Raw genomic sequence first — 23,033 nt, forward strand, 5'->3', positions numbered from 1 at the left:
CGTGCGCAATCACGTAAGGCTGGCTACACACTGGCTGCGTCGCGTGAGCGTGTCAGCTGCGTGGCGTGTCCGTTTATATTTCGGCTCTCATGTTAACAGGTTAGAGCTTACACACTGCCTGCGTGACACGCACGTCTCAGGCGCGGCTCGAGCTGCGGCAAAAACGCGCGCATGCTAGAAATAGAACCGACGCCTATTTTTCACGCGACACGCAAGCGTGTTGGAAGCGTTTCCAGGCAAAATAGAATAGAAAAAGATGTTTATATGTCATTGTGACACAAATACATATTAATAAATGACATGTTGATGTTTGAAAGTCTCTAGTTTTTGATATAAATGCAGATATAAATGTAATTTAAAAAAAAAATCGATTTTCTAATATTGCACCTGTCAATACAGAACGAAATATTCTGTAGCCTATTTTGCCGTCAATACTGCCGACGTTGTCTTTGCTGTAATCAAATCAGTATATATATTTATGTTTAACATGGTATTTCATTTTATCAATGGGAAACATACATGTGTACAGACGAGGCTAGCAGCAGCAGCGCTGCATCAGACACGTTTCTGGTGTGTAAAGACAGAAAAATCCACACAGCTGACACGCAACAGAAACGCCACCCTCACGCCACGCAGGTGGCGTGAGCGTGTGTAGCCGGCCTAAGGCTTGTATGGGGTCCCGCCAACAGTGTTGTTGTCATTACTTAGAATTCCTCATGGGGGAGACAGAAACTATGCAATATAGATTTAATGTTTAATATGTTTATGTATGCACCAACAACCAAGGCAAATTCCACATAAGTGCTACTTACTTGGCAATAAATCCTTTTCTGATTCGGATTCTGACTGGGCTCTAAGGTGAAATGCATCCAACTAAATCTCTACAGATATTTTGGAAACAGTAGGGCATTTATTGTATTGCTGGAAAAAAAAAAGAAATTGTGTAGGCAGTCACATGTGAGGTGAGCTTTGTTTTTTTACATTAATTTTCTTCTCAACCAATCAGCTTTTATGACATGGTCCCTGCTTGTAAGTTTTGAAAACATCACTTTTTATCAGTTTACATTCAAAAATGCATGCTGTTTTTATTATTTGATTATGCTCTCTGAGTTCAATTGATAATAGCTGAGTATTTTCCGAGCTGAAAAGCTGCAGTCAGAGTCGACACAGAGAGCATTTACTTCTTTTCCATCTTCTTTCATCCCTGTGGCCCTCGGTGGAGATGCTTTTGTTAGCTGCCACGAAGCAGCCCTTTCACATCCCAAGGCTACACTTTTGGAGAGCAGCGTGGCTGTATGAGTTTCGTCAAATGAGCGGAGAAAGACACACGCTCCTCATTGTTGCTCAGGCAGTCGAAAGTTGCGTGGTGGGTTGAAAGCTAGCTGGTGTTGCACAGCTCAACTGAAGGTGCTGCCTGCTGTAATGGACTCTTACAGATAGACAGCGAGATAAGGAGACACACTATACGGCCGCGCTGAGCTGCACAACACGGACCGCTGCAAGCCAATACCGCGGCGTTCATTGTGATACTTACTCACAGGACCACTGCACTTGACATTGGCTTTGAAAGCGCAGGGGTAAAGTCTTGCAGCTTAATATGTCGTTGAATATGAGTGTTTTGAGACGGTGACAGGTCTGTCTTTCAAGCACAGCTGGGTTTGGGATGTTCTGGTTAGGTGATGCGCCCCATGTCATGAGATACTACAAAGGTCTTCACCAGGGCTTTAGTCATTAATGTGCTGATTAGCAGATGCAAGCCTCAAGAGGAAGATCGTAGGGGGGAGTTACTGTGCATTCACTCGCCTGCTTCATCAGCAGCACCACCAGAAAATGGAGACATTGGAGATGCTTTCTGTAGAGGATGAGGAGACGCAAGTTGAAGGAAGGCAATCATTCCTTGTAGCTTTGTCCTCAACCGGCTCACACAGGAATATATATATATATATATATATATATATATATATATATATATATTTCATAGATACATATCATAGATACATAATATGGCCGTTTGTGACAAAAGATTAAATTCCAAACCCTGTTTTTTAAGAGCTGGTGAAACAACCAGAGAGAGTATAGTACCTCTAAAGGCGCTGACACACCAACCCGATAATCGGCCGTTGGACAGTCTGGTGAGGCCAGTGACTCGAGTCTGTTCGGTGTGTTCCGTGCCGTCGGCCTTCATTTTGGCCGACCTGACATGCTCAGTCGGAGACAGGGCAGTCAGGACTCACCTGGAAATGGCGAGCGGATGAGCCTCTCAAAATCTGACGAAAATCTTTTAAACTGACCTTTGTTGATCTGAAATCAAGACAGATTCAGCAACTGCATGGCCTATTTCTCGCTTAAAATGTTTTCAGAAACACGTTTCGGTGAACTATTTTAGTACAATATGAGATCGTATTCTGAACAAGCCGCCAGTCTGGCAGTGAATTTCCGGAGAAAAAAGACCCACGTGACGCGTTCGTCCTATCAGCTGCCGGTTTTCATTTTCTGGGAAACAATACAGAGAAGCGCCGCCTGCTGCTATGGAGACGTATTACGTTTCGCGCACGCGCAGAGCGTACGCTCAGGTCGGCGTCGCCTCAGTGTGTTTTGAGGCATTTTTTTTGGACCTCGGGGACCCGACTGATCAGTCCGACTGCCTTTTCTGCCGACGGTCGGCCGTCTGGTTGGTGTGTTACAGCTCTAACACTTACTGGAAAATTGACTGGCCATATGGAACTTTCTTTCGTCATTATGTCACTGAGCTGCTTCCTTGCTCCAAATACACTTGTTTGCTGTGCCAGCAGTGCAGATGCTCTCATTAGATGACCAGCTCATTGTTCCTCTGTATGATAATAGCTGTTTATATCTAATTAACTGTCTTGTGCACTGGGGGCACTGGGAAATTGGGTTACAAACAAACACTGGAATCATTACTGCAGGTACATAGAGTTCAGAATGGAAAAAAAAAAAAAAAAAAAAACAAGAATGGAGTAATTCATGGATCAGGTTAACCTTTATCATACTGAAGAGGCATCTGTTGATGGAAGATACAGTATGTCAGCTGAGGTGATGAATGTAAGATGGATTTGGCACTATGTAAAGTCACTTTTGTAGAAGCAACAGTAGTCTGTAGTAACTGTATTATTTCTCCAAAGAATTACTTAATATGTGTGGTATTGCAGTAACAATAGAACACACATACTGCATACTTTCTGTGTGTGACAGTGAAACCCTGCTCCTTAGCTGTAGCTCCTAGCACGCTGTGAATCTCCCCTCTAACCTGCCCCTCCCATCTGCGCTGTGTTCTCTATTGCTCCCTGCAGGTGAAGCTGATGAAATACATCTGTAAACAGCTGCAGTGCAAGCAGAAAGTGCCCGAGACGGAGAGGCCCGAGGCCCTGGACAGCTACCCGCACTTACGAGACTGGTTACGCACCATCAACCTGCGACCGGAGCTCATTGAGGTAGGTCACGTCGTTTTGGTTGAATATCAGTATCTCTCTCTATCTCTCTCTTTCTCTCTGGCCATGGTGACTGTGTTCGTGTCACATTTATGTGGATTCAGAATGTGTACTCAGTACGCGCTCACACGTGCATGAGGAATACTTGACCAGCGACCATCAAAATGTCTTTCTAAAAGAGGAGCTCCGTCATTTTTTATGATCATCATACTTAAGAAGCAAACAGTGGCAACAAATCTTAACTAATTAATTAAAAAAAGTTTATTTTTCATATTTCTTTTAAGGCAATATATAAAGAATCTTTCATGAGACTAATATGGATAGGAAAGTGACTGCTCGCTACAATATTAACTTGTCCTCTTTTAGACAAACTCCTCTTGGTTGCCTTAAAATATTGTTCTAAGCCTTCTGCCATTTATATTTTTGGGCCATGCTAGTGAGACTGGAGAGAACTTTTTTTCTTGATCCCTGAGCAGGACACAGACTCCCCACCAGGGCCCTAACAGACATATTTCCAACGGAAAAAAACCTTCATCGATACATTTGTATTAACATACTTAAAATCAAACATTCACTCACTTTTTGCTGCAAAAAAAAGAGGTTACTGGGCACCTGGGTAGCTCACCTGGTAGAGCAGGCGCCCATATATAGAGGTTTGCTCCTCAACGCAGCGGCTGCAGGTTTGACTCCGCCCTGCGGCCCTTTACTGCATGTCATTCTCTCTCTCTCTCTCTCTCTCTCTCTCTCTCTCTCTCTCTCTCTCTCTCTCTCTCTCTCTCTCTCTCTCTCTCTCTCTCTCTCCCCTTTCATATCTTCAGCTGTCCTAAATAAATAAAGGCCCAACAAGTTATCTTGCAGTGTGCAGTTATCTTAATACTGAGGTTTCTAGTTATGTTGTTCTGACTTATGAGATAACAGCTGGTTTGAGATCCACTATTGAAGATATTATTGCATTGCAATAAATATGCTCATGCCTTTGCATAAGGAAGTTACAGTGTTAGCAGTTAAGGTGCTGTTTACTGTTTAGTGACTATGTCTTCTGGATCACCACTTCTCCTTACACCAAACAGCTTATGCACACCTGGAAAAAAAATGCATTAAATTCCTTATTTCGCAAGTTTAGCGTGATTCTCATTCCACCACGTGATTTGTTTAATGTAGTTGTAATTTCCTCTCTTTTCACCGGCTCCGCTTCCTGCGCTGCTGTAAACTCTTTAAATCCCTCTCATCTACTGTGTGTTTGTATTGTTCTTGTCTGTTTGTCTTTGTTTTGCGACCTTACCCTAACCTGCTTATTTTAATTCTCTCTGCACTTGTTATTCTTTAATATGTCCCAAGCTTGTGCACACTTTTTGTTTTGTTTTTACTGCCTTTTTTCCATATCTGATTATATGTCTTTTGTTTACAGCTTAGTCATATCAATCATGCTGAGTGCTCTGTTTTCTTTTCAGATTAAAACTCAGCACCTTCCACTTTAAAACATTTTTTTTTTTAGTAAAAGTGCTTATTTGTATGTGTTGTATACCAACTGGGCTTTCCCAAAAAGATGTAAACACGTCATGGCTTGTTGAGGACCCATTTAGATCAAACATTATTAGATTGAGATTTCTGCAGTGCATCTCCTTTATCATCACCAATATGGAATGGCTGGTCCAAAAACATTACATTGATTACATTTAGTTTTTTTTTTGGTTTTTTTTATAACCTGGAATCCAACCTTTCTGATTCCATGCTGCAACAGAGAGTGAAATATTGCATATTGTTAATCAAGCATGTGGATGCCATGTTGGCTTAAAGGTCCTATGACATGCTGCTTTTTGGATGCTTTTATATAGGCCTTAGTGGTCCCCTAATACTGTATCTGAAGTCTCTTTTATATAGGCCTTAGTGGTCCCCTAATACTGTATCTGAAGTCTCTTTTATATAGACCTTAGTGGTCCCCTAATACTGTATCTGAAGTCTCTTTCCCGAAATTCAGCCTTGGTGCAGAATTACAGCCACTAGAGCCAGTCCCACAATGAGCTTTCCCTAGTATGTACCATTTCTGTGTCTGTAGCTTTAAATGCTATTGAGGAGGAGAGAGGGGGGGCAAGGTGGAGGGTGGGGGTGTGGCCCTGACCAACTGCCACTTTGCTTGTTTGCAAGCCATGATGTCTCTCTCTTTGTCATGGGTGGGCAAAGCAGAGAAAGGGGAGGTAACCTTGCTCCTTATGACTTCATAAGGAGCAGATTCCATATCGGCTCATCTGAGCTTTCATTTTCTCAAAGGCAGAGCAGGATACCCAGGGCTCAGTTTACACCTATCGCCATTTCTAGCCACTGGGGGACCATAGGCAGGCTGGGGGAACGCATAATAATGTTGAAAAACCTCATAAAGTGACATTTTCATGCCATGGGACCTTTAAATGGTCATGTTTGTCTTTCTGTAACTAAATAATGATGCCTGTGGCCTTACTAAGCAACCTCATTGAATCTTTTATATGGCTTAAAGATAAAAGTTTGCCAAAGCATTTTAACCATTGCCAATATGAGAATAGAAATATCCCAAAAATAGAGTTTAAATGTACATTTTGCCTGAGTGCATGTATCTGTTTGTATGATAACCTTCAGAGGTGCATTTATTATCAGTTCTATGTCTATCTACAGTATGTAAATGTGAGTATTATATCCTGAAGACTTCTAAAATGCCAAACAGTAAGGGGACCATATGAACTAAAACCCACTTGGCTTAATATGTACTCAATAACCATGTAATGTTAATGGCTGTGCACACATACATAGCAATACTGACCAATAATACTGTATCAAGGAGGCCCGCAGTAGTGTAGCCATGTATGCAAGCTATGCTGTTCATGGTGCTTAAATTGTAATGTTATTATGAGTGAGTAGGTGGGAGGGGAGAGGAGGGCCCACAGCCACTTTTGAACATTACATCACACTTGTGTGTGTGTATGTGTATGTGTGTGTGTGTGTGTGTGTGTGTGTGTGTGTGTGTGTGTGTGTGTGCGTGCATGCATGCATGCATGTGTATGTGTTTTCTTTTGCTTACAGTGTACACATGAGTGTGGGAGGTTGCCCTAGTTTTGTGATCAGTGTTTGTCCTCTCAGTCAGAGTTTAACCTGACTGATAAGCAATTGTGTACTTCCCATGTCAGAAAAACATTCTAAACTCACAAGACTATCTCCACTCTTTCCTTCTGTGATCCACAAACTGTTTGTGCTGTCATTTTGCCTACTGCCTCAGTAACAAAACATAAAATAAACCGTAAATATCTCAGGCTTGTAGCTCTGTATCCACACAGCTTCAGTTTCTGTCTTTAACCCCCTGATCCTCAGCTATTCTTTTCTATTCTACTCAAACTATTCTGATTGTGGTGTGCATACTGTATAACCAATGGAAATGAGAGGAAACTGATGTGGGAGTATGTGGAATTAGCTTAAGAATTGTTCTTACAATGTATGGCATACTAGCAAGGGATCTTCCTTTTAATAAAGGTCCTTACTTGATGTTCAAACTACTATTTAACTAAATGGCTATCAAGCAATGTTAGATCAAAGGTACAATTATATTTAAATTAATTTTTGCTAGAAAATTTCCTATATTTGTTAACTACAGATACACAATCACACTGTTCAGTGTGAAAAGGCGTGTTTTATTATTCTAATCTCATTGTGGATTTTGAGCACTATTTACTGTCTACTAGTTAAAAAACGCTCCTTCAGTACCCTCTTTCTCTCTCTCACTCTCTTCATTGTGCGATAAAAGAGTTGATTCGCATTATAACGTCTAATTTGATAAGTTGTCAATTACTAGTTTTTTGCATGTTGTCACATAATGACCTATATCTACTTGGGGGGGAAATGTGATTGCAAGTCAAACCAAGTTGCAGTGTATTCAGTCCCAGCAGCCATGTATCTGTGTCTTGTCTGAGTGTTATTTTTGTAATTTGTAGCCTGCCAGTGCTACTCAGACTGCCTCCCACTCTGATTTTGCCTTTCTAATGTACTCCTCTACTTGCACAATGTTGTTTTGTGTGATGTCTGTTGTCTTCCTGTTAGCTGCTGTCATTGTTTCCTTCACCCCTGTGCAGTGATCACTTTTTTCTAAAGACAGCGCTTTACTTCATCCATTGCATACATGTGTTAGTTAGGAAATCCTGAGTGAATCTGAATGAACACAACTGACTCTCAAACAGTAGAATAAAAATATTGCATAGACAATATTGCTCAGACTTGACTAACACTTGCCTGTGCTTGGTTTTGAACTTGGACTCAAACAAGGTGGTCTTGACCTCCTACAGATTTTGGGCCCAAGTCCTGTCTTTTGCGTTTACTACTACCTTCTAATACAGGCACATACCACATCTGTAGTACCGAATAATTTGCACAGCCATATAAGTGGAAGAAGCGGTATGATAAATGCCACAAACACACAGGATTACCACCGATTTCCAGGAACAGAGCAAGTCAAAGGGTTGTGTGACCTATTTAATACTGTAACAGGCTGCCCTTTTAATGTTGACTTCCAGCCTGCTACCGGCCATGGTGTTAAGACCACTGCTGTGTTAGAAAACTTACAACACAAGTTTTTTTTATAGATGTTATTTAAACGACTTCAAGCAGAGTCTCTTTGCTTTCTCCTGTGGCACAAATGTCATCAGTTTTATTATGGTGTTAGTTTTAGATACAGGAGAAGGTTTATATAAATCTTGTTTCTGAAGATTTAGCAAATAATCACCAGCAACCTGAAGACCTATATACCTGCTGATTGTTTTTCCAGTTGCAGAGTTTCCCACTGATGTATCATGTATATTGCTTGTGTTCTCCCTCTTTATTATATAGTTATTGAGCGCTCACCCTTTTCTTTTTCTTGGTATTGCTCCACTGCAGGCGGTGGAAGCAAAGTTGTCTCTGGATGCCTTACTGCAGATGTCAGGTGTTCAGGTGAGGGATACACTGCGAAGACTTGGGTCCAGTTCAGAAGAATGTGCCAGGCTCAGTGCTGCCCTCTCCTGTCTGAAGAGTGCCACTGAATCAGGTATGTGTTTACTCCGTGATCAGAATGCATCACATTGTATTCTTCTCGTTCTTTTTATTCATGGTGTTTTTCTGTGTTGTCTGCCGTCCAGGAGGAGAGCTGAGGGACGACGGCAGTCTCTGGCTGTCTGAGCCCTCAAGGAGGGACAGTGGCTCTCTACTGACTGCAGACCAGCTAACCAGCCTGGGAACTCCACTCCGCTCTCACAGTCCCTCACCTCTCGCCCGCCCATCCGCCATCCATTCCACCCCATCCACCCCCTGCGCTACCTTCCCTCATCCTCGCTCGGGCTCTGTGTCAGGGGTGCCCACGCCTGAGGCACTGACATCATACTCCTACAGTGAAAGCCCTCTTACAGATCCCTTCCCAATGTCCTTAGCTCGCACAGCTCGGCTCCACGGACACACTTCCACCCCACCCATAACTCCGCCATCAAAGAGGCGTCACCGACTGAAGCCTCCCTGCACCCCTCCACCTCCATCACGCAAAGTGCTGCATCTACTTCCCAACATCACCCTGACGCGCAGCAAAAGCCACGAGTCCCAGCTGGGCAACCGCATCGAGGACCCACCCACCAACAAGTAGGTGCTCAGAAAGCTGTTTAATCTAACGTACTCTTGCAGAATTCACCCCTGACAAGAGATTTCCATAAGTAGGCCAGAATAGAACTAGATGGGAATCCTCAGATCACATTGTAATTGTAACAGAGTTCCACTGTTGGCTTTCTTAGCACAGGGCATCGGGGAGTGTGGGAGGAAAGTGCTACAGTCTCTTTTAGTTAACTCGCATTGTTTTTGCACTTCTTCGAACTATATTATGCAGGCATTATCAAAGCCTGAGGTCTCATTTTCTGTTTACACCTTGATTCCTTTGTTCTTTTACTTATGTGGGGTATGATGAATCCAATTTCTATATATTTCTAATGTAAGGATCCGTTGATGCTACTACAGATGTCCTGTTAAGATCTAAGCAATTTGAGAAGCTGTGTTAACTTTCTCAAATCTCAACTAATTTTAGCAGATTTTTCGTTTTGGAGTCTACTGCAAATTCTGCTATTCCATTACTAATAGATGAGGCAATACGATTCATTCTCATTGACATACAGTAGTAGTATAGTAGTAGTTTGTTTAATTGTGGAAGTGATTAATTGATCCACACAAAATTAATTGGCGACAATTTGATGGATAAATAGGGATTCAAAATTGTATTTGATTTAACAACAAAACTGGCATCATTAGATTTTTTTTTCTTCTGTTTCATACCACTGTCAATTTATTAAAACGCTTTTGATTTTTTTTTGACAGTTGGTAAGACGACTGTCAAGCACTATGTCAGCCATAATTGTATACGGGTGGATACGATGTGTATAAGGCCAAACTCTTGAGCTCTGTAAAATTAGACAATTAACCTGTAATAATCCACACCCAGTGGACAAATGCAGGGAACAGATAGCAGTAGTGGGTGCTGTAGCCTGTTTAAACAAGCATGATTATGGTGGTATTAAGGTAATTGGGTTACTTTTGCAGCCTCATGTTTCTTATCTCCTACTGATGAAAACAGTGGCCGGTGCAGTTTTCCTAAAATCAGTTTGCAGTCTCATTGTCACCTCAGTCTTACACTGTGTCAGGACAGAAGCAGACCTTGCCTCAGAAACACTCACATTCCCTCTCTCTCCTTCTTCCTCTCTCACATCCTTTCACATCCTGCCTGTTGCTCCTTTGCTCCGGCTGTATGAGTAGAGCTAATCCACACACAGATTCCCAGAGATTATGACTCATGTCAAAACAGGAAGTTTTTCCTAGGACTAATGCTCAAAGGTGGTAAGACACACACAATCTCTCTCTCTCCCTCATTTTTTTTCTCTATTGTGATTGGATGCACATACACAAACAAGCCACATGTTTATCCATAATATCCTGTATGTTTATGGAAGCTTTTGTGAAAGAGAAAAAAAAAAAAATGGCAAAGGCAGCAGAAGTAAATATAGCTGTCATAGATCCAAAGCATAACACACACACACACACACACACACACACACACACACACACACATATACAATCCTGCTAATTTATCCTGTCTTCATACACTTTATGGTATATTACAATGGCAATGGGAAAACAGTCAGAGGTCTGATAGCTGATTGAACAGATAAAATTAGACAAATTGATTATTTTCCCAACTATGAATACTCACATGCGTGTATAAACCACAGAGCTGGCACTGCTTGCTGCTTCGGTCCTTGTGACTTCAGTTTGGGTGTTAAGGTTGTCACCCTTTCTATCCCGTGCCAATGCTATTTAGGTACTCTCTCTAGCCCTTACATAACCTGCCCTATACAGTACAGTCTGTTGTTGAAGCGATGTTGCGGACCGGTTGTAGCACCCAGTCTAGTTTTTGCCAGTATACTGGTCCTACCGATATTCAAATTTTTTGTTTTGCTTTCCCTCTCTCCAGGTGTGTTAAAAAGAATAAGTTGTTACTGAATATGCAAGTTAACGGGAATGGATGTGAGGACTCGCCTTCTCGTTACCCCGTCATGTCAGCGCGCACCCCTGGAGTCACCCCAGCTACCACCACAGCTTCTTACACCCTGCCTGGCACGCCTACCCTCCTGGAGGAGCACAGCACCATTAAGAGTGAGTCATGCACCTGTGTACATTTATTTTTTAAATTCACTTATTTGGTCAATATGCACGTATGATGTGTCAAAAATAGCCTATGTTTATCCAATAAGAGCCGTGATGAATAAGAATAGATGGTTTGATTGGTTCTGAAAAGTTATTACTCCTCATCTTTATTTCATATGCATTTGTGTGCAAGCGTGTGTGCTTGTATTAGGGCTTGAATGTGATAGACCATCTCAAGCATGTCTATGTGAGGGAATCACAACCCAAATGTGGGCTGACTCTGTTCTAATGATAAAATCTGAATTGTTAAATGCTCAGTTTTTTATGTGATTAACCACCCGGGTCATTAGATGCCAAGTCTTCCTTGACATAACCTAATCCTTCCTCCGATCTTTCTCCCCTTCTTCCCATCCTTCCCTCTCTCTCTTCCCCTGGCTAGATAACGTAGCAGGGCATCGCAGCTCCCCACAAGCAGTGAGGAGGGACATCGGCCTAGCAGTCACACACAGGTAGATCTTTTGCTCACCTACACTGTTCTATCCTAAGCTTATGTCATTATAAAGGTAACTAGATTTGTCATTAATGAAATAACAAACAATATTGTAGGTTTGATAGCATTTTTTGTGTTTATGTAGGTTTTCAACCAAGTCCTGGCTGTCCCAGACATGTCAGGTGTGCCAGAAGAACATGATGTTTGGAGTTAAGTGCAAACACTGTCGGTGAGTTAAGCGCTTTCTTTTTAAAGGGTACGTCAATCAACTTTTACGTGTGTTTTTGTTATTGACTGAGACAGTAGAACAGTAGCATGTTAGAAATGCAGATTAAGGAAACACAGGAGCTCTGACAGGATTCAAGCCTTGGCCGTGAGAGTGCATGGAGCTGGACTAAAAGAGTGTTTTAGGTGTCATATACTGATACTCTGCCTACTATCTGTGCAGGTTAAAGTGCCACAACAAATGCACAAAGGAAGCCCCATCCTGCAGAATCTCCTTTCTACCAAGTAAGCTTTGTTCTGTCCTCAATCTGCAGTCGATGGACACAATGTACTTTGCATAGACATTGTGACATTTCCAATTTCTTTTCTAGTCGCCAAAATTCGGAGGACTGAGTCTGTTCCGTCTGACATAAACAACCCTGTGGACCGGCCGCCAGAAGCACCACAGTTTGGAACACTACCAAAGGCCATTACAAAAAAGGTAAAAAAAAAATAAAATAGAAATTCTAAATAGCTTAGGAGTTCTGCATTACAGCAAACATTATTCCTTTGTGTAGACTTATAAAATATCACTGAATCATTGTGAAATTACAAGCTATGATACCTTGAAATAAACTAGGTAAGCCATAGTGTAGATTGCCACTAAAATACCAGACTAGAGATTTATCTCCATGTTAAGCATTTGTATATATGGAAATTCGCACAGAAAACCTCTCTCTGATCCAATTCTACATGTGTTTGTTTTGGAGATAGATAAGACAAATAGTTCTGCAAGTCATTTCGCCATCTGCCCTTTCAAAACATTAGTGAAGCTCACCCCATGTTGTGCCATCAAGCAATTTTTATCTCTGCCATAATCACATCGACTGCTACAATGTAAAAATGAAAGTAAAACAAAGTGTAAAAGTCTTAAATATCAACTCTTGATCATTGTTTGTGTCCATCTCTACCCCACCAGGATCATCCTCCGGTGCTGAACCAGCTGGACTCCAGCAGCAATCCGTCCTCCACCACCTCGTCCACACCTTCTTCCCCTGCACCCTTCCAGCAGAGCAACCCTCCCAGCGCCACTCCACCACCCAACCCCTCGCCCAAAGGCCATCGCGACAGCCGTTTCAACTTCCCAGGTAAGCCTCCCAGATGCCTGGATACAGAAACACAGGTGGAAAGCCACGAGTACAGATAGCCTGACAAACGCAAACAAATCCAGAAAACACATACTGTACATGCTAAAATGTGCATGTTAACATTTCTGCTCTTGATTTCTCCTAATTATATAGATTATTTTCCTGAAATCACGTTTCCAGTTTAACAGTATTTAATAGTATGAACCACAAACAACCCTTCTCTTCCCCTGTCTGTCTCTCTCTCTCTCTCTCTCTCTCTCTCTCTCTCTCTCTCTCTCTCTCTCTCTCTCTCTCTCTCTCTCTCTCTCTCTCTGACATTAACACTGAAGAACAACTGTGCTTTTTCTGTTAATTTGAAGCTTCTCTAACCAAGAGTCTCTCTCCCTGTCATGCTTGTCGGCCTTTCCCTCTTCTTTTTTGTGTGCAAAAGCTGCCTGTTACTTTCAGCATAGACAGCAGTTTATCTTCCCCGGTGAGTTAACGGTCCCAAAGTGTCATGCTGCTGCATTGTTATTCTCCCATCGTTCCACTCTTCAAACCTTAGATTCCCCGTACTGTAGCTCTCTCTGTCCTCTGCATGTTTGCTTTTAGGGTTGTAGCACTTAACTGTAGCTATCTTTCACTGTGTGCCAGCACTAGGATTGCATGACACCTAACAACCTTCTGACACCATCTGCTGGTGGTAGTGGGAAATTGCATGAGCAGTCGTGTTTTGTATGTGGTGGGATGAGGCCTTCCTAATGGAAAATGGGGGGAAACATAATAGAGATAAAGTTTTTGTCCTCTCATTCCTTCCTAAACCATTTTATTTTTCTCTACAGATGTCTCCAGTCATGTCCATTTGCACCCTGAAGTCCTCCAAGACACTGTGTAAGACATTTATATATAAAACTTTTTTTAAAAAAGATTCTTGGTTTTTACCCCTCTGATATCAATTTTCTGTATCACAGCAGTGAGATAGAGCAATCAGCGGATGACATACATGCTGAGCTGGTAGAAGACGAGGATGAAGAGGTAAAGTTGCAACATGTTGCAGTCCAGAAACTACAGGTTTTACCGTCCGTATAATGAGGTTGTTCAGAATCATATTTCTGAAATTTATCTTTGCATCCCATTCTGTTCGATGTTTGGACACTGATTATTGTCATCCATCAAAGGTAGCAGATATAAATAAGATGAGTTGATAGACCGAAAGACTCAGATAGTCTGTTAACCAGACAAAGCTAAAAGCTAAAAATGGTGATGTTGACCCAGATCATCATGACAGAGAAACTTTTATTATGGCACCAAGCCATAACAAACATTCTAACATGAATGGCCTGGTATTGACCAAAAACATAGCTCCACTGACATTTGTTTATTGAAATCAGGTTTGACCTGTTTGGTTGGGATGATGCTGGTGCTGTGTTGTCTTGCTGACATGTAAATATCACTGCAGAGCTGGAGACAAAAATATAATACTTATAAGTCAGTGATGGCTCACATTTATCGAATATATTGACTCATCCTCCATAAGACCAAATACTGTATGTAACCATCCAATAGGAAGATGCAGATGCTTTATATGTCATTTTTGCCATTTTCTCATATCGGTAGAAATGGAGTCTTAATTTGTAAGAATACAGAAAGTTGCCAGTAAGTAAGCACAATAGATAAACAAAGCCGTCGCCACACTCTTGCAGGAAGGGGAGGAGGAAATTGAGGTTGAAGATGAAGACCCCGATGCAGAGGACGATAATGAGGAAGAAGACGACGAGGACGAAGGGGAAGATGAGGAAGAGGACATGAGGATGAACGTGGGCTCAGACGGTGAGTGCGATGAGCTGGATGATCTGCCCAGCTCTCGGGGAAACCAGTGGAAGGGCCCCATCTGCCGCAAGGCCAGTCAGACCAGCGTCTACCTGCAGGAGTGGGACATCCCTTTTGAGCAGCTGGACCTCGGAGAACTCATAGGAAAGGTGAGAAATCTGACCTATATGTTAAATAGTATATGTATCATAATAACCTATGTCGGATTGCAGGGACCCAGGTTCCATTCAGCCCAAGATTATTTGTTCTGGGAGATGGGTCAATTCCAAACAGGATGGATAAGCAAATAAGAAGCTGGGTCCAGACTAATTTAATGATAGCCAGGCAGATTATTTTAAGAGGATGGAAGAATGGAGGGGTGCTGTCAATCCAGGAGTGGGCTTGTGGGATGGCTAGGGTCTCAGCATTTGAAAATATTGTCATATAAACGGTTTGCCAGGTTGGATGTCTATACTAGAAAAATGGGGAAAGGACCTGAATTTTCTGGAGGGCTCCTAAGAAGCTTTGCGCTGGGGAGCTCAATGGTGTTTTAAGCCCCCAATGTCTCCTTCCAGGCATCGCTGCGACCGTTGACTTCAAGGCACCTAACTAGAGCTGCAAAGATTAATCGATTAATCGATTAGTTGTCAACTCTTAAATTAATCGCCAACTATTTTTGATAATCGATTGAGTCATTTTTTTAAGACAAAAGTAAAAATTCTTTGATTCCAGCTTCTTAAATGTGAATATTTTCTTGTTTCTTCTCTCCTCTGTGACAGTAAACTGAGTCTATTTGAGTTGTGGACAAAACAAGACATTTGAGGATGTCATCTTGGGCTTTTGGGAAACACTGATCCACATTTTTCACCATTTTCTGACATTTTATAGACCAAACAACTAATCGAATAATCGAGAAAATAATCAACAGATTAATCGACTATGAAAATATAGTTAGTTGCAGCACTACACCTAACCTTAACCCTAACCCTAACCATAACCATAACCATTGCCTAATCCTAGTGCCTTCCAGGCAGCGCTGCCTGGAAGGAGACGTTGGGGGCTTAAAACACCGATAAACCGCTGGGGAGAGATGCCTATGATGGGCTTATGGTGTTGTCATTTATACATATGTTTATTTGGTTTATGGTTTATTGTCTATTTTGTTGAATGGTCTGAAATATTTTAGTGCACACAGTCCTGGGTGGGTGCTAATGACGAAGGTGGGTGGGTGGGGGGGGGGGGGGGGGGTTGTTCATATTGTAAGTTGTATGTTTTGTTTTCACAATTGTTAATTTGAAAAAAAAAATAGTATATATATCATAGGCACTTGTGCTTGTCGTCTGTTAATGCAGGGCCGCTGGGGCAAAGTGCATAAGGGTCGGTGGCACGGCGAGGTAGCTATCCGACTCCTTGAGATTGATGGGAACAATCAGGACCATCTGAAGCTCTTTAAGAAGGAGGTGATGAACTACAGACAGACCAGGCACGAGAATGTGGTCCTCTTCATGGGGGCCTGCATGGCTCCGCCCCACCTAGCCATCATCACCAGGTAAGAGCAGAAATATCAAACACACCTCTGAAATAGGGCTGTGCAGTTCATTGAGTTATTACGATTTCGTCTCCTTGCGATCACAAAAAAAACAGAGTAATCGAGAAAAAACGATTATTTTGCAAATCACGTTTTGCAAATAAACTCTTATTTTGTCTAGTGTACTGAATGAAAAGAACGGGGAAAGTATTAAGGGAAATTTCACAGTTTAAGGTGTTTTCACTGTTGATTTTTGGAACTGTTTTACTGTTTTTTTAATTTAATAATTGCAACTTCTTTCCAAAAGTCAATGAGTAATGGTGTTAAATAATCGTGATTTCAATATTGACCAAAATAATTGTGATTATGATTTTTTTTCCATAATCGAGCAGCCCTACTCTGAAATAATTTTAACCTGAAGACATGTTTTTTTAATCTTGAATTAATTCTTTTCTTCTCTCTCCCCACAGTTTCTGCAAAGGGAGGACGCTGTATTCAGTTGTTCGAGACACTAAGAACACTTTGGATATTAATAAGACAAGACAAATTGCTCAGGAGATTGTAAAGGTATTTTTTTTTCTTCAATATGTATTCAAATTGATGAAGCCAAGTTTCATGTCCACAAACTGACTTTCATTATAAGAAACAGGAAATCTGTAATATAACAAAGCCAAATATATTGAAATGATATTGTTTTATTAAATAATTTTCTATTTTTGAAATATGTTTCCTTTTTGCTTTCTTTGTAAAGAATTAATTTCCCAAGAGTATGTTGTCAATTCAGACCAAATCTGTATGTGCATGAAAAACCAATGCCACAGCAAAAAGACTCAAACTCTCACTTTGTCTTCCGACACAGGGAATGGGCTATCTGCACGCTAAAGGCATTGTTCACAAAGACTTGAAGTCAAAGAATGTTTTTCATGATACCAATAAAGTCATAATCACAGACTTCGGGCTGTTTGGGATCTCTGGAGTTGTTCAGGAGGGGAGGTAAGAAACGCCACTCCAGAGGCCTTAAAAACATAACCTCAGCCAAAGTGCTCTTCACACCACACTGCTATTACCTGGGAAGTCCAGTGATTTGTAATAATTGCTGCAGTCCACAGTGGCTCCAGTCCTGCAGGTATTTCCCTTTTGCAAATGCTGAACTCTCCTGATTTTAAAAGCTGAATACTTTCCAGCACACCCTTTTTTAAATACATTTTGAACACACAGCTTGCTAATGTTATACTCCCTTTGTGTATGGTTTCATGAATAGCTTTTGTAGACAGAAGTTGGAGATGGACTGCATTTAGTTAATGCATTTTCCATTCCATTTAATGCATCTCTTCACTCAGATTTTCCACTCCATTGATTTGTTAATGACAAATGTGTACCCTTTTTATTTTTATTTTTTCTCCAGGCGTGAAAACAAACTCAAACTTCCACATGGCTGGATTTGTTATCTCGCACCAGAGATTGTGCGCAGGATGAGCCCAGGTAACAACGAGGACCGCCTTCCTTTTTCCACCGCAGCAGATGTGTACGCCTTTGGGTAAGTTCTGCACACTCATCTTTGTTAACTTAGTTTAAGCTCTGGAGACCTACTGTTGTGTCACACCTGTTTGTGACTAAAACGAGCTTACTTTACTGAGAGAGTTTACCATTTCACAGAATGATCATGCTTATTCTTTTTTCCCTTTTTAAGCACCATTTGGTATGAGCTTCAAGCTAGGGACTGGCCAATCACCAACCAGCATGTGGAAGCTACCATCTGGCAGGTGGGGAGCGGAGAGGGCATAAAGAAGGTCTTGGCGGAGATCAGCCTCGGCAAGGAGGTCACTGTGAGTTCAAACACAAGCACAAGTGTGTCTTTAAGAAAATGTTGTTCTGCTTGTATAATAGTGGCAAATCCTCAGCTGTGCTCTAGTGATGGAGAGATGTGAAGATGTTGCAAAAGTTTTTATATCGATCATCATTCATAGTTCCCAGTCCAGCGAGTGTAGGGGTGGAAAAAAAAATCGAAAATCGAATGTATCCTGATTTTTTTTGCAACGATTTTTAAAATTGATTCTTTTGCCTAGAATCAATATTTGTTATGTATTTTTTAACCAACGATTCACCTAAATATTTTTTTGGTTTATACGGTAACGCTGACGGCGACTACATCATATCCATTTCCAGCAAAACAGAACAAAAGCAGAAAATGCAGAATACCCATGTTATGTACAAATGAAATAAATGTCAGACTGACTGACGTGATGTGCATTCTTCATCAGTTTTTAGAAATGTTTAATGATATATTGTCTCTAGAAGTGTACTATTCAACCTTTTTTTTGTTAAATAAGGAAAAGAAAATCACAATACTCAATACTATCGAATCGCAATACTTCTAGAATCGCAATAAATGAAAACTCGCAATACAAATCCAATTGGCACCCATGTATGGTGAAAGAATTGAATCGGGTCAAAAGCGTTTGGTCCCAGCCCTAAGTGAGTGCATGGCTCAGTGGGTTGCCAGGTGCATTGACTCAGAGTGGTTTGTCGTCTCAGGAGATCCTCTCTGCCTGCTGGGCGTACGACCTGAGAGACAGGCCCACCTTCACCCAGCTGGCCGACATGCTTGAGAAGCTGCCCAAACTCAACCGCAGGCTCTCCCACCCTGGACACTTCTGGAAATCTGCAGAGTAGGTATCCAGAAATAATGGACGATGTGAAGACACTGGACGTGTGGGGAAAAAAATATATATATATCTTAGTTCTTATAGTATATTTTCTGGTTCCTTGTGGTACAATGGCTTGTCGGTGAGGCTCCTATTAGTCTTTGGCTTCATACTCTACAAACAATATGGGACTGAAGCCTTCAGAAGTTAGGGTTACTGAGTCTTATTTATAAGTGACATTCGTAAATGGATATTTGTTTGATATATTTTGAAAATAACACAAGTTAAATAGGTAGTATTTCATCATTTCTGTTCACCATCGCACGTGACCTAAATACCCTCTGTCACTGCACCAAGGCATAGCTCTTCTCAGCTCTGCTGTTGCTTGCTCTCTTATGAAATGTGAACTGTGTGGTCTATACTGTATGTGTAAATGTGAATTGTAAAGTGTGAATTTATTCATTGTCACACAACACTCTTGACAATTGTCTCACGACGGAAATGCCGCCTTTTTGACAAAAAAATGTATTACAGGAAATAACTGTAATCATATGAGCGTAAGACTTATAAGAGGGATCCAAACTAATATGAAGTGATAAATTGTATTTGTTTTCATTTCTGTCCTCGTGCGTGTGTTAAACAACAGTAATTTTGCGAGAAACATCACATGGAAGAGGTCAACTGTGTGATCCCTCAGTTAATTAATTTCTTTGTTCTCACTTTTCATCTAGCTATAAATACAGGCCATTTTGTGTCATAGCATCTGAAGTTGAGCGTAGCTGTCCAAAGTGTGAAACAACCAAGTAAAAAATGGAGTTGAATGCCTACAAAAAACTAGATGTAGGAGAAATTTTGGACCTAAAAAAGCATGACCAGAAAATCTGGAAGAAAAAAACAACGTTTAGAAATTATTTCTCACACGTTGTCATCTCCATTATGTATGTGGTAATGCTGTGCATTTCTACACCAGAATGGATTTCATCCTCTTTTTAAGCAGACCAGCTTTTTCAGTTCCTGCTACTCGCCATCTACACATTTATTTACATGACTTCATTACAACTTTGCTTTCACATCATGTTTCTCACTTTTTTCCGCTTCTTATTTATGATTTGCTTCTTCTTCTTTTTTACAAACTTCCAAGACGTCAAGCAACCATATTTTTTTTTTTTTTTTAAACCCGTAGTAAACGGCTTCACTATCAATCCTATATAGTTTAATGCAAATACAAATGACTTTAATAGGTCCGCTTGGTCATAAAATGATGAAATGAAACAATTTGTTGATTGAACTCACACAGCCTGACCTGTTTTTATGTAGTGAATGTATTTAACTAATATACGTGTGTGTAATGTCTTGCTGCTTTTCAAATGATGCTTTCTCCACTGTAAAGCTGTTACCCTTTCACTAACCGTCTAACGTTTGTGTTTTCCTTTTGCTCTTTTCCCTCTTTTCTTTTTCTCTTGTCTAATCTAGGTTGTAGCAGTCACTCTGAAACATAAGCAATGCAAAACAAAGCCTGGGTCTGCCTTGCATGCTCCTGTATCCTTAACTCTTGCAGGATTGATCAAAGCATTGCCTCTGCCTGAAACAGACACCGCTTCCACTAATCCGCAGTCTGATCTTCCATGTCTAACCATTGCGTTTTCTTGTTGGGAAGAGAGGCTCGGTGGAGCGAGGTGTGACAATGGGGGGGGGGTTGGGGGGTTGGGTTTGGGACACAGCTGTCGTCCTTCACACTTTCCCTCCTTTGGTCTAATATCTTCCTTTTGGTTTTGTTCTGTAATGTTGCTTGGGGACTTGTGAATAACTGACTTGTGGTGTCTGTGCTGAGACTGACTGGTGTGCTGTGGTCAGTGCCTGCGGATGGCTGCCATGTTCTCGGCCTGCTCACCTTCTCTGTGCTGCTGTGATGTGGTTGTTCTCGCCGGGGCCCTGACCACACAGCTCTTTTTCTCTCTGAAAAACACACACACACACACACACACACACACACACGCTCACACTCTGCTGGACATAAAATGGACCCTACCACCAAATGGACCAATTCATTTATCTGTGTTTTCCCTGAGAGGTTTACACACGTTTGCAGGCTGAGTGACATGCTCGAACCAACTGCCTCTCTGCTCCTCTCTCAGCTTTTAATGGCTGCGTAATGGCATGTGCGGAGATGGTCACCAGCCCATGTCTAGACACAATATGCACTTTGTCAACAGGAGAAAAAAATAATCATGAACTCTTTTTGTTGTTGTTTAGTTTGGTTTTGAATAGTCATATTTGCAGTGATTTTTATTTTGTTTTTTCCTTCAGGAGGGTCTCAGAGGCTTGGACAGTGTGATATGCTCACTTGTTTGTTGTCTTTCTGGAGTATAACCTGGTAAATTCACTGTTTATTGGGTGCATTTGAAAACAGGGCACTGATGAAGACTTCTGTAGGCTAATCAACAGCTGAAATGAAAAGACACAGGTGAAATATTCCCTTCATCATTCACAATCCATATGGGAATAATGCTGGCTATTTCTAAGACTTTTTTTAAATAATAATGTCCATCCATTGAAGTGTAAAGTGCACCTTATAAGAATATGAGTTATTTAGAAAGATCCATCTTTCAAGAAGTTGAGTGATTTCATTATCTGCTCAAAAAAATATATATAAATCAGGAACCCGGCGCAAGTGTCCTATATCTTCCTAAAACATTACCTCTTGTGCGCGCTTGTGTATACTGTTTGTGATTGCTGGCTTCAGTTGGAGTGCTTGTATTTATGTGTCGTGTGTGGGTGCACGTGTGACTGAGTGAGCGTACCGTGTTGGAATACGTTGGGTTGGTTTTTGTGAAAGACTGCAGTAAATGTTGTGTTGCAAATCCAATGTTATGTAATGTACATACATTATTTAATGTAAAGCAAATTAACATGATTCTTCTAATATTTGTATAAACATTTTATATGTAAAATACATCACGGAATTTTTGAATAGGTACTGCTATGGCTATTACAGATGTGTATATATATTTATATTTTTTTCATGTATAAAATACTGTATAAAAGCTGTACAATTTTTTTTAGAATGGGCCAATACATGTTTTTTTATGTTATTGTAAAAATTCATATTTTTGTATTGCATGTGACTACCATTCTGTACACGCAGTTTCTGTTTTCATCCATGAAAGACAATAAAATGAGGCTTGTCATGTAACAATAGAGTGGACACAGTTATTTTACTGTTGCAATGCAGTTATTGCATTCCTGGCAGTATGAGGCTACAGTATAACTGATGCATCCTGAGACTAATTTCATTTCTCACTTCCAAACAAGATTTGTAAATGCTCGATTGTACGTTCTAGTTCCAGTTGTTGGATTTCACTTACGTACACTGGGTGTGCACAGTGTAGAAAAACAAAAGAATCATGAGCTTTTACTGAGATTTCAGTTTTATAAAAAGAGAAAAAATGCAGACGGTCATAAGAAATGCCATAAAAATATGCAACTTTGTGATTGTGCAGAGTTGATTTGGCTTTATCCAAGAAAAAAATAGAATATGGATTATAAATCAGAATTGTTAAGACTGGGACAAAGATGGGCAGCACATGCATATGTGGATTCAAAGCATACATTTATTTACAACAATAATTCTAGATTTTACAAACCAATCAATGGGGAAAGTTAGAAAGATAATTGTAGGAAGAAGAGTGAAAAGGCTGTATGTTATGAAAATGAAAAGGCACAACTCTGGAATGTGGAGCACACATCAGGCTTAGGTTTCATGAAAGGTCCTGCTTGAAAAGTTTATCCGCTGCAAACCGTATAACTGAAAGAAAGTTTTGTCAAAGTTCTCTTTCCAATGTCAATGAACCTTGAAGCTCATTTGAGTAGGTTACGAAGAAGCTTGTAGCAGCTGTGTAATGTTTAAAATCTCAGTTTGCCTCTAGGTGGCATAAAGACCCAACAGAAAGTAATAGTCATCTTCATTCTGTGTTCTGAACTGGGCTGTTTTTATAACAGCTGTGCACATTTTACATGAAGTTTGCTCATATCTTTTTTTGTGGCATGGTATGCTTTTTTCATGTGTGTATTTATGCAATGTTCAGGTGTGAAAGCGTAATCATTCTTTAACCTAGA

General features: G+C 40.8%; 1 protein-coding gene across 5 annotated transcripts in view; it reads left to right on the plus strand.

The window, feature by feature from the left end:
* Positions 1 to 22,110, plus strand: part of LOC116064852 (kinase suppressor of Ras 1) — a 31,838-nt gene extending 9,728 nt beyond the window's left edge. For 2 of the 5 annotated variants that reach the window (XM_031320163.2, XM_036008979.1), the window contains exons 2-21: positions 3,312 to 3,452; positions 8,340 to 8,487; positions 8,579 to 9,068; positions 10,942 to 11,123; positions 11,554 to 11,623; positions 11,750 to 11,833; positions 12,053 to 12,114; positions 12,201 to 12,310; positions 12,788 to 12,956; positions 13,387 to 13,428; positions 13,778 to 13,826; positions 13,907 to 13,970; positions 14,639 to 14,914; positions 16,097 to 16,293; positions 16,743 to 16,839; positions 17,132 to 17,265; positions 17,678 to 17,809; positions 17,963 to 18,098; positions 18,808 to 18,941; positions 21,328 to 22,110. In XM_031320163.2, coding sequence (XP_031176023.1) covers positions 3,312 to 3,452; positions 8,340 to 8,487; positions 8,579 to 9,068; positions 10,942 to 11,123; positions 11,554 to 11,623; positions 11,750 to 11,833; positions 12,053 to 12,114; positions 12,201 to 12,310; positions 12,788 to 12,956; positions 13,387 to 13,428; positions 13,778 to 13,826; positions 13,907 to 13,970; positions 14,639 to 14,914; positions 16,097 to 16,293; positions 16,743 to 16,839; positions 17,132 to 17,265; positions 17,678 to 17,809; positions 17,963 to 18,098; positions 18,808 to 18,941; positions 21,328 to 21,355 — 2,745 coding nt within the window. In that variant the 3' untranslated portion in view covers positions 21,356 to 22,110. Of the gene's footprint in view, positions 1 to 3,311; positions 3,453 to 8,339; positions 8,488 to 8,578; positions 9,069 to 10,941; positions 11,124 to 11,553; positions 11,624 to 11,749; positions 11,834 to 12,052; positions 12,115 to 12,200; positions 12,311 to 12,787; positions 12,957 to 13,386; positions 13,429 to 13,777; positions 13,827 to 13,906; positions 13,971 to 14,638; positions 14,915 to 16,096; positions 16,294 to 16,742; positions 16,840 to 17,131; positions 17,266 to 17,677; positions 17,810 to 17,962; positions 18,099 to 18,807; positions 18,946 to 20,390 lie in introns of those variants that run through there. The other 3 variants (XM_031320164.2, XM_036008978.1, XM_031320166.2) reach the window with 3 other exon arrangements.
* Positions 22,111 to 23,033: the final 923 nt, after the last annotated feature.

The sequence above is a fragment of the Sander lucioperca genome, chromosome 13, assembly GCF_008315115.2.
Source record: "Sander lucioperca isolate FBNREF2018 chromosome 13, SLUC_FBN_1.2, whole genome shotgun sequence".
NCBI classification, from domain to species: domain Eukaryota; kingdom Metazoa; phylum Chordata; class Actinopteri; order Perciformes; family Percidae; genus Sander; species Sander lucioperca.